Here is a 15024-nt window from a genome sequence, read left to right as displayed (position 1 = left end):
AAAGCCTCTCTTTTCCTGCTGGCCTGAGATGACTCCCCAGACTCAGCAGATTTCTGGGAATCAGTGCCTGGAAGCTCCACTCAAAATACCTGCGGCAGGTGGAGGCAGCTGCTGAGCCAGCAGGTTCTGGGTCCCCAGAGGCCTGGAGGCTCATGGGACTGGTGTGGGGTCCCTGAACCCACCTCCTTCCACAAGGTGCCAGGATGGTGGCATCAGCGATAGCTCCCAGGTCCACTCTGGTCTCCTGGCCTCCAGTGGGTACTCGTGGAGTCCTGCGGGCCAGGACTTGTGAACCTTGGCTGCCACCACTGTCCCCAGGGACCAGCACCCTAGGAGAAGAGGAGCTGGAGGAGCCAGGCTGCAGGATGAGCCCCAGTGCAGGGACAGAGAGGACACCTGGATTTGTGACCAGGTCCTCTGAGCTCCTGTAGCCCCAGGATCGAAGCTACCCCTTGTTCCTCGGTTCCTCAGAACCCTCTGGTGCCAGCTTCTTTAGAAGCTTCATCTTTGCTCATCCTATGCCACACCTTCCCTCTTTTTTCCACCTTTCTGGCCAAATCATTCCAGTCTTCTGAAAACCTGTTCCCTAGCTGCCTCAGTGGTGCACACCTGTCCTATCTCAACCCTCTGGGAGCCTGAGGCAGGAGGATCACAAATTTAAGGCCAGCCTGGGTAATTTAGCAACTTAGCCAGGCACTGTCTCAAAATTTTAAAAAAGGATTGGGATGTAGCTTAGTGCAGAGGCCCTGGATTTAATTCCCCAGTTCTAGGTGTGTGTAGGGGGGTCCTTTCTGTTTCCTTTCTGGTGTCCAAACTTCCCTGCCTCCACTTCCTCTGGCTGAGCTTATCCATGCAGGTGATTTAGCACCTACTGATTATGTTGGTGCTGAGAGTCCATTTGGAGAACAGGGTAGGAACTGGTGACCATTTCACTCCCTGAAGCCCAAGCCCAACCTGAGATGCTCATGCAGGCGATCTGTGCTGCCACATCCCTGGGGGGAGAGGGGGACTGAGTGTGACCCTCATGGCCTCCAGCCCACCCCTTCTCCTCCTACCCTGACTACTCCAGGCTACACCAAGCTCCTTGTACCCCAGGACCTTTACACACACTACCCCTCTTCTCAGAGCCCGCCTCATCCCTGAGTATTTGCCCGGTGCTCCTGGTCACATTTTAGGAGTCTGGCAGGCAAGGATCACTTTCCCGGGGACGCCACCCATGATTCTCTAGCCCTGACCTGTGTCTCCTTGTGTCCTGGTTGATAAAATTCCTGAAATTTTGTTTGATTTTTTTTTTAAACTGGTTTTCTTTCCTACCGGACTGGGAGGAACCCAACCACAGCTTCTGAGTCCCTCTTTGTCACTACTGTGTCCGCAGCATGTCAATCCTGAGCTACCCAGGTCCCTGCTGACAGAGTAGGCATCCTCAGGGCCTGGGGCCCTGGGGACACAGCCTCTGCAGGTATGGCTCCAGCAAGGGGGTCCCTCCCCTACGTCCTCTCTCCCCTGGGACACAGCACTGGCTTCAGTTCAGGAACACTGATCGACTCTAGTAGCATCCAGGGGGCTGCGTGAGCACTGGAACTGGCCGGATTTCCACAGGAACGCTGCAGCCTTCATCCAAGTGGGTCTTTTTACTAATTACAACAGAAGGGAATCAATGTCATATGGCTCCTGAGCCAGGAAAGGACATTAGGTCTAAAAAAAAAAAAAAAAAGGCTGGTGAAATCCAAATAAAATGCTGATGGAATAATAACAAATAGTAACAGTAATTACTACTATTACTATTATTGGAGTCCTGGGGATGGAACCTGGGACCTTTGCACTGACCTACACCCCCACCCCTTTTCAAATTCTTTTTATTTTGTGACAGGGTCTTGCTAAGTGCCCAGGCTGGCCTCAGATTTGTGATCCTCCTGCCTCAGCCTCCCAAACAGCTTGTACAGGCTGCACCCCTATGCTGGACTATTTAAATTTTTCTTTTCCTTTTACATTTTTTTTTTTTGGTACCAGAGATCGAACTCAGGACCTTGTGCTAGCAAGGTAGGCACAGTGCCATTGAGCTAAATCCCTGGCTCTGTTTAAATTTTTGAGGAGTCACCAAATTGTTCTCCACGGTCCCCCATCCCATTTATCTCCTGCATACTATTAGCAACAACAAGGGCTGGGGATGTGGCTCGGTGGTGCCGCCGCCTGCCTTGCAAGCACAAGGTCCAGAGTTTGATCCCCGGTACCAAAAAAAAACAACAACAAAGCAACAACAAATCCTACAAAGCCACACTTTATTCCTAAGAACTCACTTCATGATCAACCCAATTTGATGATCAAGTCTTGCTGCTTGTGTCTGTGGCTCATTTGAGATATGAGAGGTAGAAACTGTCCCAGGATGGGGGCTGATGAAAGAGACATGGTTTTTATCAGAAAGGGACCTTTTGATTAGAAGTAAAAAGAGCTCAAAGTTGCTAAAGTAAAAAAAAAAAAAAATCAGAGATGGATTCAAGTGAGGCTCAATCCAAGAACTCAAGCATCTCAGAAATTCCACTTTCTGCCTTTTATGTTGACCTCTCCCCAGGACAGTGCTGCTCGGGGGTGGTAAAGAAGGTTCAAGCAATCCCAGCTCACACTCACCCTGCTAGACAACCCCAGCCACAGAAAAAGATACTTGTCCTCAAACTGTCCAGTGGAAGTCACAGGGCAGGCTTTCATTGGTCCACCTGGGTCACATGCTTATCTCCCAGCCAATCACCATGGCTGGGAGAGAGCTTTCTGATTGGCTGCCCAAGGGTCATTTGGTACATAGAGGGGCAGGCCACGCCCTCTGGACACCCCAGGCATGACAGCGGACTGGTAGGGTTCAACCTGGCAAGGGGACAGGGCAGTTTCCGAGATCTGAGGTGGGCAGAGAGGAGGGAGGAGCCATCTCCTCAAAGAATTCTGGACAGTCAGTATGGGAGGATGGAGGATCCAGAGCCTCAGTTTCCATGGGGTGCCCCTGACTGTGTTGGGTCCCCATTTCTGAGCTGCCCATGTTGTAAGATGGGGACTGGGTGGCCGAGCCCAAGGGATTATGCGAAACAGTGGAGAGTTGTGGGGGCAGAGCCATCAGGAGGCCACAGAGAGGCCCCAGATCTGGAGGGCATTTCCTTTTCAAATGTAATTAATTAATTAATTTTCTGTGGTACTGAGCATGGAACCCAGGGCCTGAGCTACATCCCCAGTCCTATTTATTTATTTATTTATTTGCTTATTTTTATTTTGAGACAAGGTCTTTCTAAATTGCCCAAATAGGAATCAAACTTGCAGTCCTCCTTCCTCAGCCTCCCTCATTGTTGGGATTACAGGTATGTGTCACCATGCCTGACCGAGTTTAATTTACTTTTAACCACAGCTTTATGGGCCAGGGGTGTGGCTCAGTGGGGAGCTCATGCCTAGAATGTACAAGGCCCTGGGTTCATCCCTAGAGGTGCAAAAACAAAAAACAAAAGAAAAAAAATTTTTTTTAAAGTTTTATTGGGGTGGAATTGAAGAATTGCACACCTCCGATGTGTGCTGTTGGGTGAGTGTGGATGCACACAAAGTCCCTGTGATACGATCACTAGTCAAGGTCACCAGCATATCCGTCACCTCCCAAACATGTGCCCCTTTGGTTTTATTTGTGGTAAGAATTTTTACCATGAACTCTACCCTCATAACACATGACATGCATGTATGTATTTCTTTCTGTGGTCCTGGAGATTGCACCCAGGGTGCTCTGCCACTGACCCACGCCCCCAGCCCTTTTTGTTTTTTATTTGGAGACAAGGTCTTAGTAAATTGACCAGACTTGGCTCCAATTTGCAATGCTCCTGTCTCAGCCTCCTGAGGAGTTGGGGATTACAGATGTGCGCTACCACCCTCAGATATTTATTTGTTTGTTTGGTAGCAGAGATTGAACTGGGGACCTTGTGCTTTTCGAGGCAGGCAAGGCAGGCAGCAGAACCACTGAGCTAAATCCTCGGCCCATGTTTGTTTATTTTTGAGATGAGGTCTTGCTGTGTTGCCCAGGCTGTACCCTCTGGACAAATTCTGAAGGGTCCAGCACTGTGCTGCTAACTAAGATACAATATTCGTTTTGTTTGCTTTACTGGGGCTGGAACCCAGGGCCTTGTACATGCTAGGCAAGTGCTCAATACTCAGCCCCATCTCCAAATCTTTTTATTTTTTATTTTGGGACAGGGCCCCACTAAGTTGCTCAGGCTGGACTTCAACTTGGTAATGCTCTGGCCTCAGTGTCCAGAGTAGCTGGGGTGACAGATGTGCACCACCACACCAGGCTAGGTGGCTAGGCATGATGTTATTTTGTTTTTGTTTGTTCATTCTGTTTTGTTTTTTGGAGGGTGGTTGATTTTTTGAGACGGGGTCTTGCTCTGCAGTTCAGGCTGGCCTTGAATTCACTGCCTATCCTCCTGCCTCAGCCTCCTGAGTGCTGGGATTATAGGCACTGGCCACCACACCCGGCTAGGCAAGATGCTCTTAACCTGAAAGGTCATGAGATGCAGAGGTGGCAAGAGCATCTGAGTCACATGCCTGGGACCTGAGCCAGGCCACCCATCCCCATCCTGACCCTCCCTCTTGGATGCTGGGAGTGAGGAGAGCTCAGAGTGAGAGGCTCTGCATGAGCCCTGGGCTGGGGTGCTGGCAAGGGCAGGGTGGAACACCAGCAGCTGCCCCTCCACCTGCACCAGGCTAGGCTGAACCCTAGCCTCCTCCCTCCTCTGGAGAATCTGATGTGTCCAACCAAGAAGACCAGGCCTGAGAGGCAGGGAGCCCACAGCAGGCTATCACAGACTCCATAACTCACCCCACACATGACCCCACCCATGCTAGGTCCCCCACGAAAGGCGCTGTGCCTGCTGGTTGTGCACCCTGCAGGGCTAGTCACTGCTATATGTACTTCCTGCTGGCCCAGTGCCTGCTGAATGTGTGTCCTGCATTCAGGGTGCAGTGCCTTCTGTGTACAGTGCTACTTTGGTACTTGTCCTTGGTTGTTCTGGCTGGAGGGGTTAGTGAGTCATGAGGCAACTGACACCAACAAGTTCTAGCTTGCACGATGAATACCAAACAAACGATGGGTACTGGACAAAATTTTCCCATCCAACTGTGTTCAGAACCAAATTCAGCGGTTTCAAAATTCCAGAGGTGTTAAGTATCAAGGTATGACTGTGTGTATATTCCCACAGAGCATGAGGCTGGCTGCATATGCTACACCTACAATGCACAGTGCCTGCTGTATGTCTGCCTTACAATGCACAGCACCTTCTCTACGTCCACCTTACAATATACAACATCTGGGCCCAGGGATTTAGCTCAGTGGTTCTGCCGCCTGCCTTGAAAGCACAAGGTCCCAAGTTCGATACCCAGTACCAAAAAAAGTATGCATAACAATATACAACATGTGCTGTGCACACACCTACAATGCACAGTGCCTGCTGTATGCCTTCCCTGCAGGCACAGTGGCCTAGACCTGCAGGAAAGGGCTGCATCTGGGGGGCATGTGACTGCCCACTTGATAGAGCCCAAGCCTGAGTTATTTCTAATGCTCCCAGGCCCCAGTCTATAGGCCTGTATACCTCTGGTGTTCAGTAGGTTTCCACCCTTGCTGTCCCTTCCCCCCCATCCCTACTCCACTCCATCTGCCACCCCCACCCCCACATTCCCCACAGCCCATGCAGAAGACACCCCCTGCTGGCTTAAACCCTTCCCTACACCCACCTCATCTCCAACCTGCCTGGCGCCCTGCTCATCCTAGGCCCTCCCCATTGGCCCTGACTCCAGCCTTGGGGGCTCTGCTCATGAAGCTTCTGAGCTAGGCTGTCCTTCCCTGTGACCTCTCCACAGTGAGAGCCTCCTTGACCCCTGCCCTGAGCAAGGAGTGGGATAATACAATCCAGGGTCTGCCTCTTCCCCTTGGCCCATGACTGGTCAGGCCTTGAACAGCTGCATGGGCATACAGTGGTGCTCAATTAATGCACTGGTCACTCTGCTCTGAGAGGCTTGCAGCTTGTGGCTGGACAGAGTGGGGCCAGCCACCTTGGGCAGCCACTTTTCCTGAGCTCAAGGCTGGGTGGGTCCTTCCTTCCTTTTCACCAGCCACTGCAGACTGAACCCAAGGCCTTCACACTGAGCTCTATCCCCAGCCTTTTTATTTTTTGAGACAGGGTGTTACTCAATCACTAAACTGCTGAAGGCTGGGTTTAACTTGCAATTGTCCTGCTTCAGCCTCCCAGAGTACTGGGATGCCAGGCATGCGCCACCAAGCCCAGGTCAGGGTGGCCATCTTGAAGCAGAGGGCAGTCAGGGCGAGCCAAACAGGCTAAAGGACAGTTCACTCCGGCCCTCTCAGTGCCCTGCCTTCCAGGGGTCGCCTAAGGGCCACAGCAGCCAGAAGGGGGTGGGCGCACCTGGCGCCGACCTAGTCCCTGGGTGGGCGGGGGGGGGGCAGGCTTGGGGCAGGACTCGGTGGGGTCAGGGCTTCCAGGTCTCTGCCAGTCGGTGCAAAAAGCTGAGTGCAGCTGGAAGATTCACGGTGGAGACCCCCGCCGACCCCATTGCGCGGATGGGGAAACTGAGGATGGAGAAGGTGGGGGCCGTGAGGCGAGGACACTCGGACCCGGTCTGGCGGGCAGGCAGCTGGGCAGGGCGGGCTGAGGCGGGGTGGGGCGCGTCCCAGTGACAGCAGCGCCCGGGAATGCGGCTGGGAGGGTCTCTCCGCCCGCCCGGGGCGCAGCCGCTCCCCAGTGCACAGGGGGCCCTGCTTAGGGGTGGCGCAGACGGCAGGGCGGGGGGGGGGGGCTGGAATCGCAGGGAGCCTGGGCGCATGGGGGTGGCCCTATAACCCAGGACAACCTCGGGGACGAAGACCCCAGTAGGGCGCCATCCCGGTGTCGGGGACGCGTCGACCCGGGGCGTGGCGACCTCGGTCGTGGACATTCCCTGGCCCTGAGCGCTGCTCCCGGAATAGCAGCCCGGGGTGGCGGATGCAGGCGCCCAGTCCCAAGGTCACCAGCACCCACAGGCAGGGACACCACGTGGGGGCGCACGGGGGCCGCTGCCCTCCCCAGCGTGCCCTGGGCCCCGTCGCTTCCGCTCGCTCGGGGCACCCGGAGCTTGCCCGCTGCGCAGTCGGTAAGTCCCTCTTCCTAACCTCTCACCTGACCCTGTGGGTGATAAGGCACCCACTCCCGGGGTACGAGTGAGCTCAATGCTCCCACTTCCTCTGGGGGAAACTGAGGCTCAAGGGGTGACTTGCCCTGAGAGAGCTGTGCCAATCATGAGGTGTAGCCAATATGAGGAAAGGGGTGCCTTGTTCCTTTGAGGAGTATACTTTGTTTTTTCGGTGCTGAGGATTGAACCAAGGGCCTTCTCATTGAGCTACATCCCTTGCCCTTTTTAAAATATTTTTGAGATAGGGTCTCCCTAAGTCACTAAATTGCCAGGCTGGGGTGGAATATGGGATCCTCCTGCCTCAGCCTCCCAGAGTGCTGTGATGACGGGCATGCGCCCCCACAACCAGCTTGAGGAGGAGGGGCATTTAGAGCAGTGAGAGGGTGGTTTGTAGCTCCCCATTTTGTGCTCAGGCCTGGCAAGGGGTCCAGAGAGGATCGAGTCTGTTCTCCCTGCCTGTCAGGCTGCTGGCCACCTGGTCACCTGCTGTGTCATAGGCCATGGCCACAAGGACAGTGTGGGTGCCAAGTGACATGACTCTCTCCTGACAGATGGGGAAACTGAGGCCCCGAGCTGCTCCACCATCAGCCTCCCCCTCTCCTCTGCAGACCCCCTAGCTCTATACCACACCCCTGCAGATGAAGCCACGAGATGCCAGCTGGACCCGAGCCAGGTCATCATCCCCTGCTGCACCCCAACTGGGGGCTCCCTGCTGCTGGGTGGGTCAGGGGACCAGGATGACCCTGGAGGCTGGGGTGCAGCTGCAGGGGGCCCCATCAGGGATCCAGCTCCTGACCCAGCCCTCATGGCCACACCCTCTGCAGGGTCTCATAGAATCACAGACTGATCCCAGCTGGTCCCAGCTGCACAGACGGGGAAACTGAGGCCTGGGGAAGTGGAGTGGCCGGCCTCTGGCCATGCAGGAAGGTAGAAGCAATGATGACCTGGAAAGTGGTGAGAGTCCTCAACCCTGGGAACGATGAATGATTCGTCAATCACCAGACTGATTAAACCCCTACTGTGTGCATCATATGCTAATGTACAACCAATAGCAATAGCAGATGAAGTGCGCGCTTGCGTGTGTTCTGATACTGGGGATGGAACCCAGGGCCTTCAAACTGAGCTACATCCCCAGACCTTTTTATTTCTTTATTTATTTTTGAGACAGACTCTCCCTAAGTCACTAAGTTGCCCAGGCTAGACTTGAACTCGAGATCCTCCTGCCTCAGCTTCCAGAGTGCTGGGATTACAGACCTGCATCACCAGGCCTGCTTCAGATGAAGTTTTGAGTTCTCTCGCTTTGTGATCTACCTGATCCAACCAACCCTGAAAACCTCCCAGTAAGAGGAGTCCTAGTATTGCCTCATTTTTTTTTCAGAGACGAGAAGGGCTCAGAGAGTTTAGTTACTCTCCAAGATCACACAGCCAGCTAGGGCAGAGATGGGGTCCAGCCTCTGTCCTGCGTGTGCCAGCTGCATGGGCCTCCTCTGCTCCCCCAGACCCCGCCCTCTGCAGAATCTCCTTCTCTTGCTGTGGACCCTTCTGAGCTGTGGTTCGGAGGTCAGCGCTCAGGTAAGAGGGCAGGGAGAGAATGGGAGGCGGCCGGAGGTGCGAGGTCACCGGTTCCCCTCCAGGCCGACCCGCCTCTGTCTCCCCAAGTAGGGTCCCGGGGAGTGGACGCCGTGGGGGTCTTGGACCCGCTGCTCCAGCTCGTGCGGGCGGGGTGTCTCAGTGCGCAGCCGCCGCTGCATCCGGTGAGGGGGGGTAGGATAGGGCGGGCTTGGTGGGCGGGGGTCAGCGTTACACCCGCTTGTCCGGCTGCCCACGCCCAGTCCTGACCACGCCCCAACCCACCCACACAGGCTGTGCCCTTTAGTCCCAGGGATCCAGCTGGGATGCGGGTGGGGCTGTGGGCGGAAGGTGGACCGGGCAGCGCTAGGAGGGGGTCCCTGGGGGTTCTGAGCCCACTCAAGCTGCCCCGTTCCTGCCAGGTTTCCGGGGGAAGAACCGTGCTCTGGGGACAGCCATGAGTACCGCCTCTGCCAGCTCCCAGTAAGCTCTGCTCACTTCCTTGAGTCGCCCTGAAGCTGTTGCTGTCTTGCCCTTGACACCACACATTCCCGCCACACTGTCACAGGTTTGCTGGGCTTCTGGAGGGCTCATCCATCTATCTCTGCCCTCAGGACTGCTCACCAGGGGCCATGCCTTTCCGAGACCTTCAGTGTGCCCTCTACAATGGCCGCCCTGTCCTGGGTGACCAGAAAACCTACCAATGGGTACCCTTCCATGGGGGTGAGTAGTGGTCCTGCAGTGCACAGAGTGAACAACCCATTTCCGACAAGGAGAAGAGAAAGAAAGACCTGGAGGGTTGGGCAGAGTAGGAGCATTAAGCCAGGGCTTTGAAGGGTATGTAGAAGTTGTTGAAGTGCCACATTAAAAAGTGGCAGAAGGAAACAGTGACCATTCTCTACAGGGTCAAACCCCAGGCTGAGGATTTACTGTCTAGAGGGCCATGGTGCTCAAACTTAATGCCAGTGATGGGAAATGTTGCCGCAATGAGCTGAAAATAGTGAGTTATATAACTGTGCCCGGGGCAGCACGCCTCCAGATTTTAGGGAGACAGGCAGCCTCAGTCACCACAGCAAAGACATAAGAAGAGCCTCGGGTGGAAAAAGCCCCTTCCTCAGCCTCGTGGTCTCGTTTGCATGCTTCCTCTCTCCTCGAAGTAACCCCATCCCCACAGAGGCCCCCAGAACCACCTCGGCCCTTTTTCAGGTAGTGTCTGCCTCAGGCTGGGGAGGGACCCGGGAGCCAGGACAGGGTTCAGGGCTGTTTGCTTGTGGCTGTGATCCAATGATGAGGCACAAGAGAAAACTGAGACCCGCAGGACTCCCTACTGGATACATTTTTTTCTTTTTTCTGAGATATGTAGTTTAGACTACAATGAACTCACAATGTAGCCCAGGCTGGCCTCAAACTCCTGGCAACCCTCCTGCCTCAGCCTCCCAAGCGCTGGGATTACAGGTGTGTACCACCGCACCAGGCTTGTACTGAACACTTTTTATTGGGTCCCTACTGTACACAAGGACCAGAGTCAAGTGAGGTCAGCCTGGTGCGGCAAACTGAGGTGCTCAACAGTGGCTAGGAAATTGTGGCTGCTTAAAGCCAGCACTCTGGGAGGCTGAGGCAGGAAGATTCCAAGTTTCAGCTCAGCTTGGACACTGTAGTGACATTTAGTGAGGTTCTGTCTCAAAACAAAAATGAAGAGCAGGGGATATAGCTCAGTGCGAAGGTCCTGAGTTCAATCCTCAGCACACCCTCTCCCTGTGTCCAGCGCCCAACCAGTGCGACCTCAACTGCCTGGCCAAGGGGCAAGCCTTCTACCACAGCTTCGGCCGCGTACTGGACGGCACGCCCTGCAGCCCAGGAGCCCAGGGCCTCTGCGTGGCTGGCCGCTGCCTGGTGAGGACTTGCCAGGCCACGCCCTGGTCACGCCCACATCCCAAGGCCCCGCCCAGCCTCCTTCAGCCCCAAACCCAGGCCCCATCCCATCTTTTATTTCAGGCCCTGTGCCTGCCTCTAGGCTCGGCCACCCCTCCCTGCCGGTTCCACTTGTCCCTAATCTCCACCCTCAACCGCCTCCCTCCAGGATCTACCCCCTTTTCTCTAGGCTCCACCCCCCTAGGCTCCACCTCCAATCATTTTCTCCCCCTGCTTTTAACTCTCAGGCCCCACCCCTAGGTTCTCATCACTTTTACTTTAGGCATCGCCTTTTTCATCTAAACCCTGCCCCTACAGGCCCCACCCTATCAGGCTCCTCCCTCCAGGGACCGCCCTTATTCCACCAGGCCCCGCCCATCTACTCTGAGGCTTCAGCTTTCTAGAGGCCACCCTCTCCCTAGACTCCACCTCCAGTGTTCTCCTCCAGGGCCTCCCTTTAATTCTCGCTCCCATCCTTAGGTCCTTAACCCTTTTATTTTCCGCCCCACTTCTACCTACAGGCTCCGCCCCCAGACACCCTTCCTGAGATCCATCTCAGCTTCTTCGCTCCAGGGCCCAACTTTTTACTCAGACCCTCCTCCAGTCCCCGCCTCTCTCAAGCTCTACCCTCCCTGGGCTCCACCTCCTGTCTCCAGGGCCGGCGTTTGCTACCAGGCCCCGCCTCTCAGTGTCCCGCCCCAAGTTCCACCCACCCTAGGCTCCCACCCAGTCTCTAGCACTCAGGCCCCACTCTTGTGCCAGTCCACGCGCCTCCCCAATCTGTGACTTCTGTGTCCACCACTCCCGCAGAACGCCGGCTGTGACGGAGTGCTGGGCTCTGGCGCCCTCGAGGACCGCTGTGGCCGCTGCGGCGGCGCCAATGACTCCTGTCTCTTCGTGCAGCGCGTGTTCCGTGACGCTGGTGACCACACTCCCCATCTTCCCTTCACGCACGTTTGGAGTGGGCCCTTTAAGGAGCCGTGGACCCGGAAGCGAAGTCCCATTCTGATTGGGCAATCTGCGGCCCTGTCCCTCTGGCCCTTCATTTTTATTGGTTACTGTCATATTGTCCCGCCCTCTCCAGCACAGACTGGGTTTTAAAGCTTTCCGTGCCGCACTTTAGCGATCCATGTAACGCCGGACATTCCCGGAGCGTTTTCTGGGTACCAGGACCCTGGCTAGTTCCCTTCCCTCAACATTTTATTTAATCCTCAAGTCACTACTCACATGCATCCCGCCGGCGCCCTAACACCCTCCTGTCCTCCTCCCTAGGTGCCTTCGCCGGGTACTGGAACGTGACCCTGATCCCCGTGGGCGCCAGACACATCCGCGTGGTGCAGCGGAGCCGGAACCACCTGGGTAACATAGGGTCGTAGGGAGGAGGCGCCCTGCTGGCGGTGCCCCCCACTCCTGTTCACAGCTGGGGAGACTGAGACAGGGGAGGAGTCCTGAGTCCAGGAGGGCAGTGGGCCGGTTCCGGGGATCCCGCCTGACCCTTCCCTTGCAGCGCTGATGGGCGGCGATGGGCGCTACGTGTTCAATGGTAACTGGGCAGTGAGCCCCCCGGGCACCTATGAGGCTGCGGGCACCCGCGTGGTCTACACCCGCGCCGCGGGGCTGGAGGAGACGCTGCAGGCGGCCGGGCCCACCTCCCAGGACCTGCTCCTGCAGGTTTGTGCAGGGCCTCCTAGAGGGTGGGGGGAGTCTGGGACAGAGGGTCTGAGTGGGGAGGCTGGGTCAGTAGGGGGCTCGGACCCTGCTCTCCAGCAATGCCCGGTGCCCTCCTCCAGGTCCTCCTGCGGGAGCCCAACCCTGGCGTCCAGTTTGAGTTCTGGCTTCCTGGAGAGCGCTACGGCCCCTTCCAGGCACAGGCGCAGGTCCTGGGCTGGGCCCAGCGGCAGCCACAGCTCCGTGAGGTGGAGCCCCAGCCCCCCCAGCTCCTTGACTCTCCCATGGCCCGAGCCCCCACACGGGCCCCAGGTGAGGTGCACACACCAGGGTGGGGCGGGCAAGGGCGAAGTTGGTGCCCCTTACATCACTGTCCCCCCATAGACCCCTGCCCACCCTGCCCTGACACCCGTGGTCGTGCCCACCGGCAGCTACACTACTGCGGAAGCGACTTTGGTGAGAACTCATTCATAGGACCATGGTGGGGGAGCGAGACAGGGTCTCCCTATGTAGTTCATGCTGCCTTGAACTCACTATGTATCGCAGACTGACCTCAAACTGGCAGTGATCCGCCTGCCTCAGCCTCCAAGTGCTGGGATGACAGGTGTGCATTACCGCACTCCCAGAACCTTCTGAGGTCCTGCCTCCCCCTCGTTTTCCTCTTCTGGCAATGGCCAGTGTGGACAGGCACCCAGGGTAGGGTCTCCAGCAACCTCAGTGCCTGTCCCACCTGCAGTGTTCCAGGCCCGAGTGCTGGGCAGCCACCGCCAGGCCCAGGAGACCCGCTATGAGGTGCGAATTCTGCTCATTTATAAGAACCACTCTCCACTGCGGACTCGAGAGTATGTGTGGGCACCTGGCCCCTGCCCCTGCCCACCGCTGGCTCCCCATCGGGAGTACCTGCTAGCTGTCCGACGCCTCGTCAGCCCCGATGGCACACAGGACCAGCTGCTGCTGCCCCACGCTGGCTATGCCCGGCCCTGGAGCCCTGCAGAGGACAGCCGGGCACGTCTGACCGCCAGGCGCTGTCCTGGCTGAGTCCCTAGAGGCAGCCTTCAAATTCAGTGTATCTCTTCTTTCACCCTGGTGTCCTGGGAGCTCAGCAGTATCTCCCACTTGCAACTATGTGATTCCCTGTTGCACACGGACACCTCTGCATACAGTTGGATCCACTGTCACGAGCAGGCAGGCACTGCAGAGGACACACAGACTGAGCAGACTCTGACTCTTATTTCCCCTCTCAACTTGGCTGCCAGGAAGCGCATAGTTGTTTTACACTCAGAAATTTTTTATCTGCTTTCATTCATCTCACATCACATTCACTTGTTTAGAGATACTGTCACAAACAAGCATGTCCCAGGGGGAAATATGCCTGACAAGATATTATAATGTATCCATTTCCCCTCTTTCCCTGGGTACCAGGAAGCTTCTCTCCATTTAACTCCCTGACACTCTGTGCTCATGCTCAATTTTCTCTGCCGCTCGAAACCCACCCTCGTGTATTCATTCAGAGACACTCACCAACAGGCATGACCCTTCGAAGACATGCATAGCCAGGCACTATAGCCTATGGATTTCTCCCTTTGCCTTGGTTACTAGGAATGACACAGGCAGTCCTGGCCCAGGGCGGGGGCGATGGTCCCTTCCTTACCTTCTGTGATGGTCCTCTGGGACCCTGGCCGCAAGGTGACAGCCCAGGACCCAGACACTGCCAGGAAGGTGCAGCGGAGTTCTGGGCAGATGTGCACTGCTTGGGCGCCCCCTGGGGGTGAAAGGATTCGATGCGCCGGCGTGGCTGGTGCGCCCCTTTCCCGTGAGCGTCCATCCCCTTCAAAAACCGTCCCTTATACCGGGGCCAACATCAAGGCCCCCTGTCAGGCCTCCCTGGGCTGTCATTGCTGTCTCTCTCTCCCCTTCTGCTCCCCAGGGCTGTGCCCTGTGCCCTGCTCTGGCTGCAGGGGATGTGACACCTGCCCAGGAGACTCCACACGACACTTGGAGAGACATGCACTGGGCCCAGTCTGGCTTGGCCCCTGCGTGATGGCCTGATGCCCGCGACGGGATGGGGCGTGGGACCCGTGACAAAGCCATCCCCACACCAGGAGTGCAGGGGCAGATGTCCCCAGGCCACACGGACAGGGATCACTCAACTTCACTTCCAAACTGCACAGCCCTCGTGCTGCTCACCTAACATTGGTAAAAACATCATTGCTCTAGGAATTGGGTTTTTTTTGTTTTTGTTTTTGTTTTTGGTGCTGGGGATGGAACCCAGGGCCACCCACATACTAGGGAAGTGCTCACCACTGGACTGCACCCCAGCCATTTTTTAGCTTTTATTTTCTGACAAGGTCTCACTAAGTCACTATGTGGCCCAAGTTGGGCTCAAACTTGGGATCCTCCTGCCTCAGCCTCCCAAGTAGCTGGGATGACAGGTGTGTGCCAACATGCTTGACCTAGGGAGAAGTATTTTATTATCAGCATTGGTGAATTCCAGTTGCTGATGACAATGACAAGCACATAAGATTTGGAAACTTTTATTATTACTTTTATTAATTCTCTAAAGACAGCACATGTCCTGTTACCTGCATGGGACTGACCCTAAACCATGATCTCCACCTAAGCCCCAGGCTGCTGGTCTGGGGAGGCTCTATGCCCAAGCAGCTTCTGCCTGGCCAT

The 15024-nt window shown here is 56.0% G+C and overlaps 1 protein-coding gene across 8 annotated transcripts; it reads left to right on the top strand.

The window, feature by feature from the left end:
- The first annotated feature begins 7021 nt into the window (after positions 1-7021).
- Adamtsl5 (ADAMTS like 5) lies at positions 7022-13836 on the top strand. 8 transcript variants are annotated; one of them, XM_004865942.4, is made up of 14 exons: positions 7022-7161; positions 7752-7873; positions 8025-8154; positions 8579-8772; positions 8863-8954; positions 9192-9252; positions 9384-9492; positions 10535-10662; positions 11491-11602; positions 11953-12039; positions 12188-12351; positions 12471-12660; positions 12733-12804; positions 13085-13836. In XM_004865942.4, the coding sequence occupies exons 4-14, from the start codon at positions 8641-8643 to the stop codon at positions 13384-13386; spliced, it is 1449 nt and encodes a 482-aa protein (XP_004865999.2). In that variant the 5' UTR covers positions 7022-7161; positions 7752-7873; positions 8025-8154; positions 8579-8640; the 3' UTR covers positions 13387-13836. The 8 variants fall into 8 exon arrangements, with proteins under 8 accessions (XP_004865999.2, XP_021100690.2, XP_021100694.2 ...); XM_021245031.2 differs by having other exon boundaries at positions 8035-8154; positions 13085-13574; XM_021245032.2 differs by having other exon boundaries at positions 7029-7161; positions 7809-7873.
- Positions 13837-15024: the final 1188 nt, after the last annotated feature.

Source organism: Heterocephalus glaber, unplaced genomic scaffold (genome assembly GCF_053883595.1).
Source record: "Heterocephalus glaber isolate CG9 unplaced genomic scaffold, H.glaber_assembly_v1.0 deba00001760, whole genome shotgun sequence".
In the NCBI taxonomy this organism is placed as follows: domain Eukaryota; kingdom Metazoa; phylum Chordata; class Mammalia; order Rodentia; family Bathyergidae; genus Heterocephalus; species Heterocephalus glaber.
The sequence above is the reverse complement of the archived record's forward strand: the minus strand, read 5'-3'. Positions and strand labels throughout refer to the sequence as shown.

What these genes read in the sequence shown, in the direction of transcription:
- Adamtsl5 (XM_004865942.4), top strand. Translation starts at nt 8,641, where the DNA reads ATGGGGTCCAGCCTCTGTCCTGCGTGTGCCAGCTGCATGGGCCTCCTC. An exon ending in ATGGGTACCCTTCCATGGGG is followed by an intron (nt 9,493 to 10,534) that starts GTGAGTAGTGGT and finishes CCCTGTGTCCAG; the next exon opens with CGCCCAACCAGTGCGACCTC. An exon ending in GCGGAGCCGGAACCACCTGG is followed by an intron (nt 12,040 to 12,187) that starts GTAACATAGGGT and finishes CTTCCCTTGCAG; the next exon opens with CGCTGATGGGCGGCGATGGG.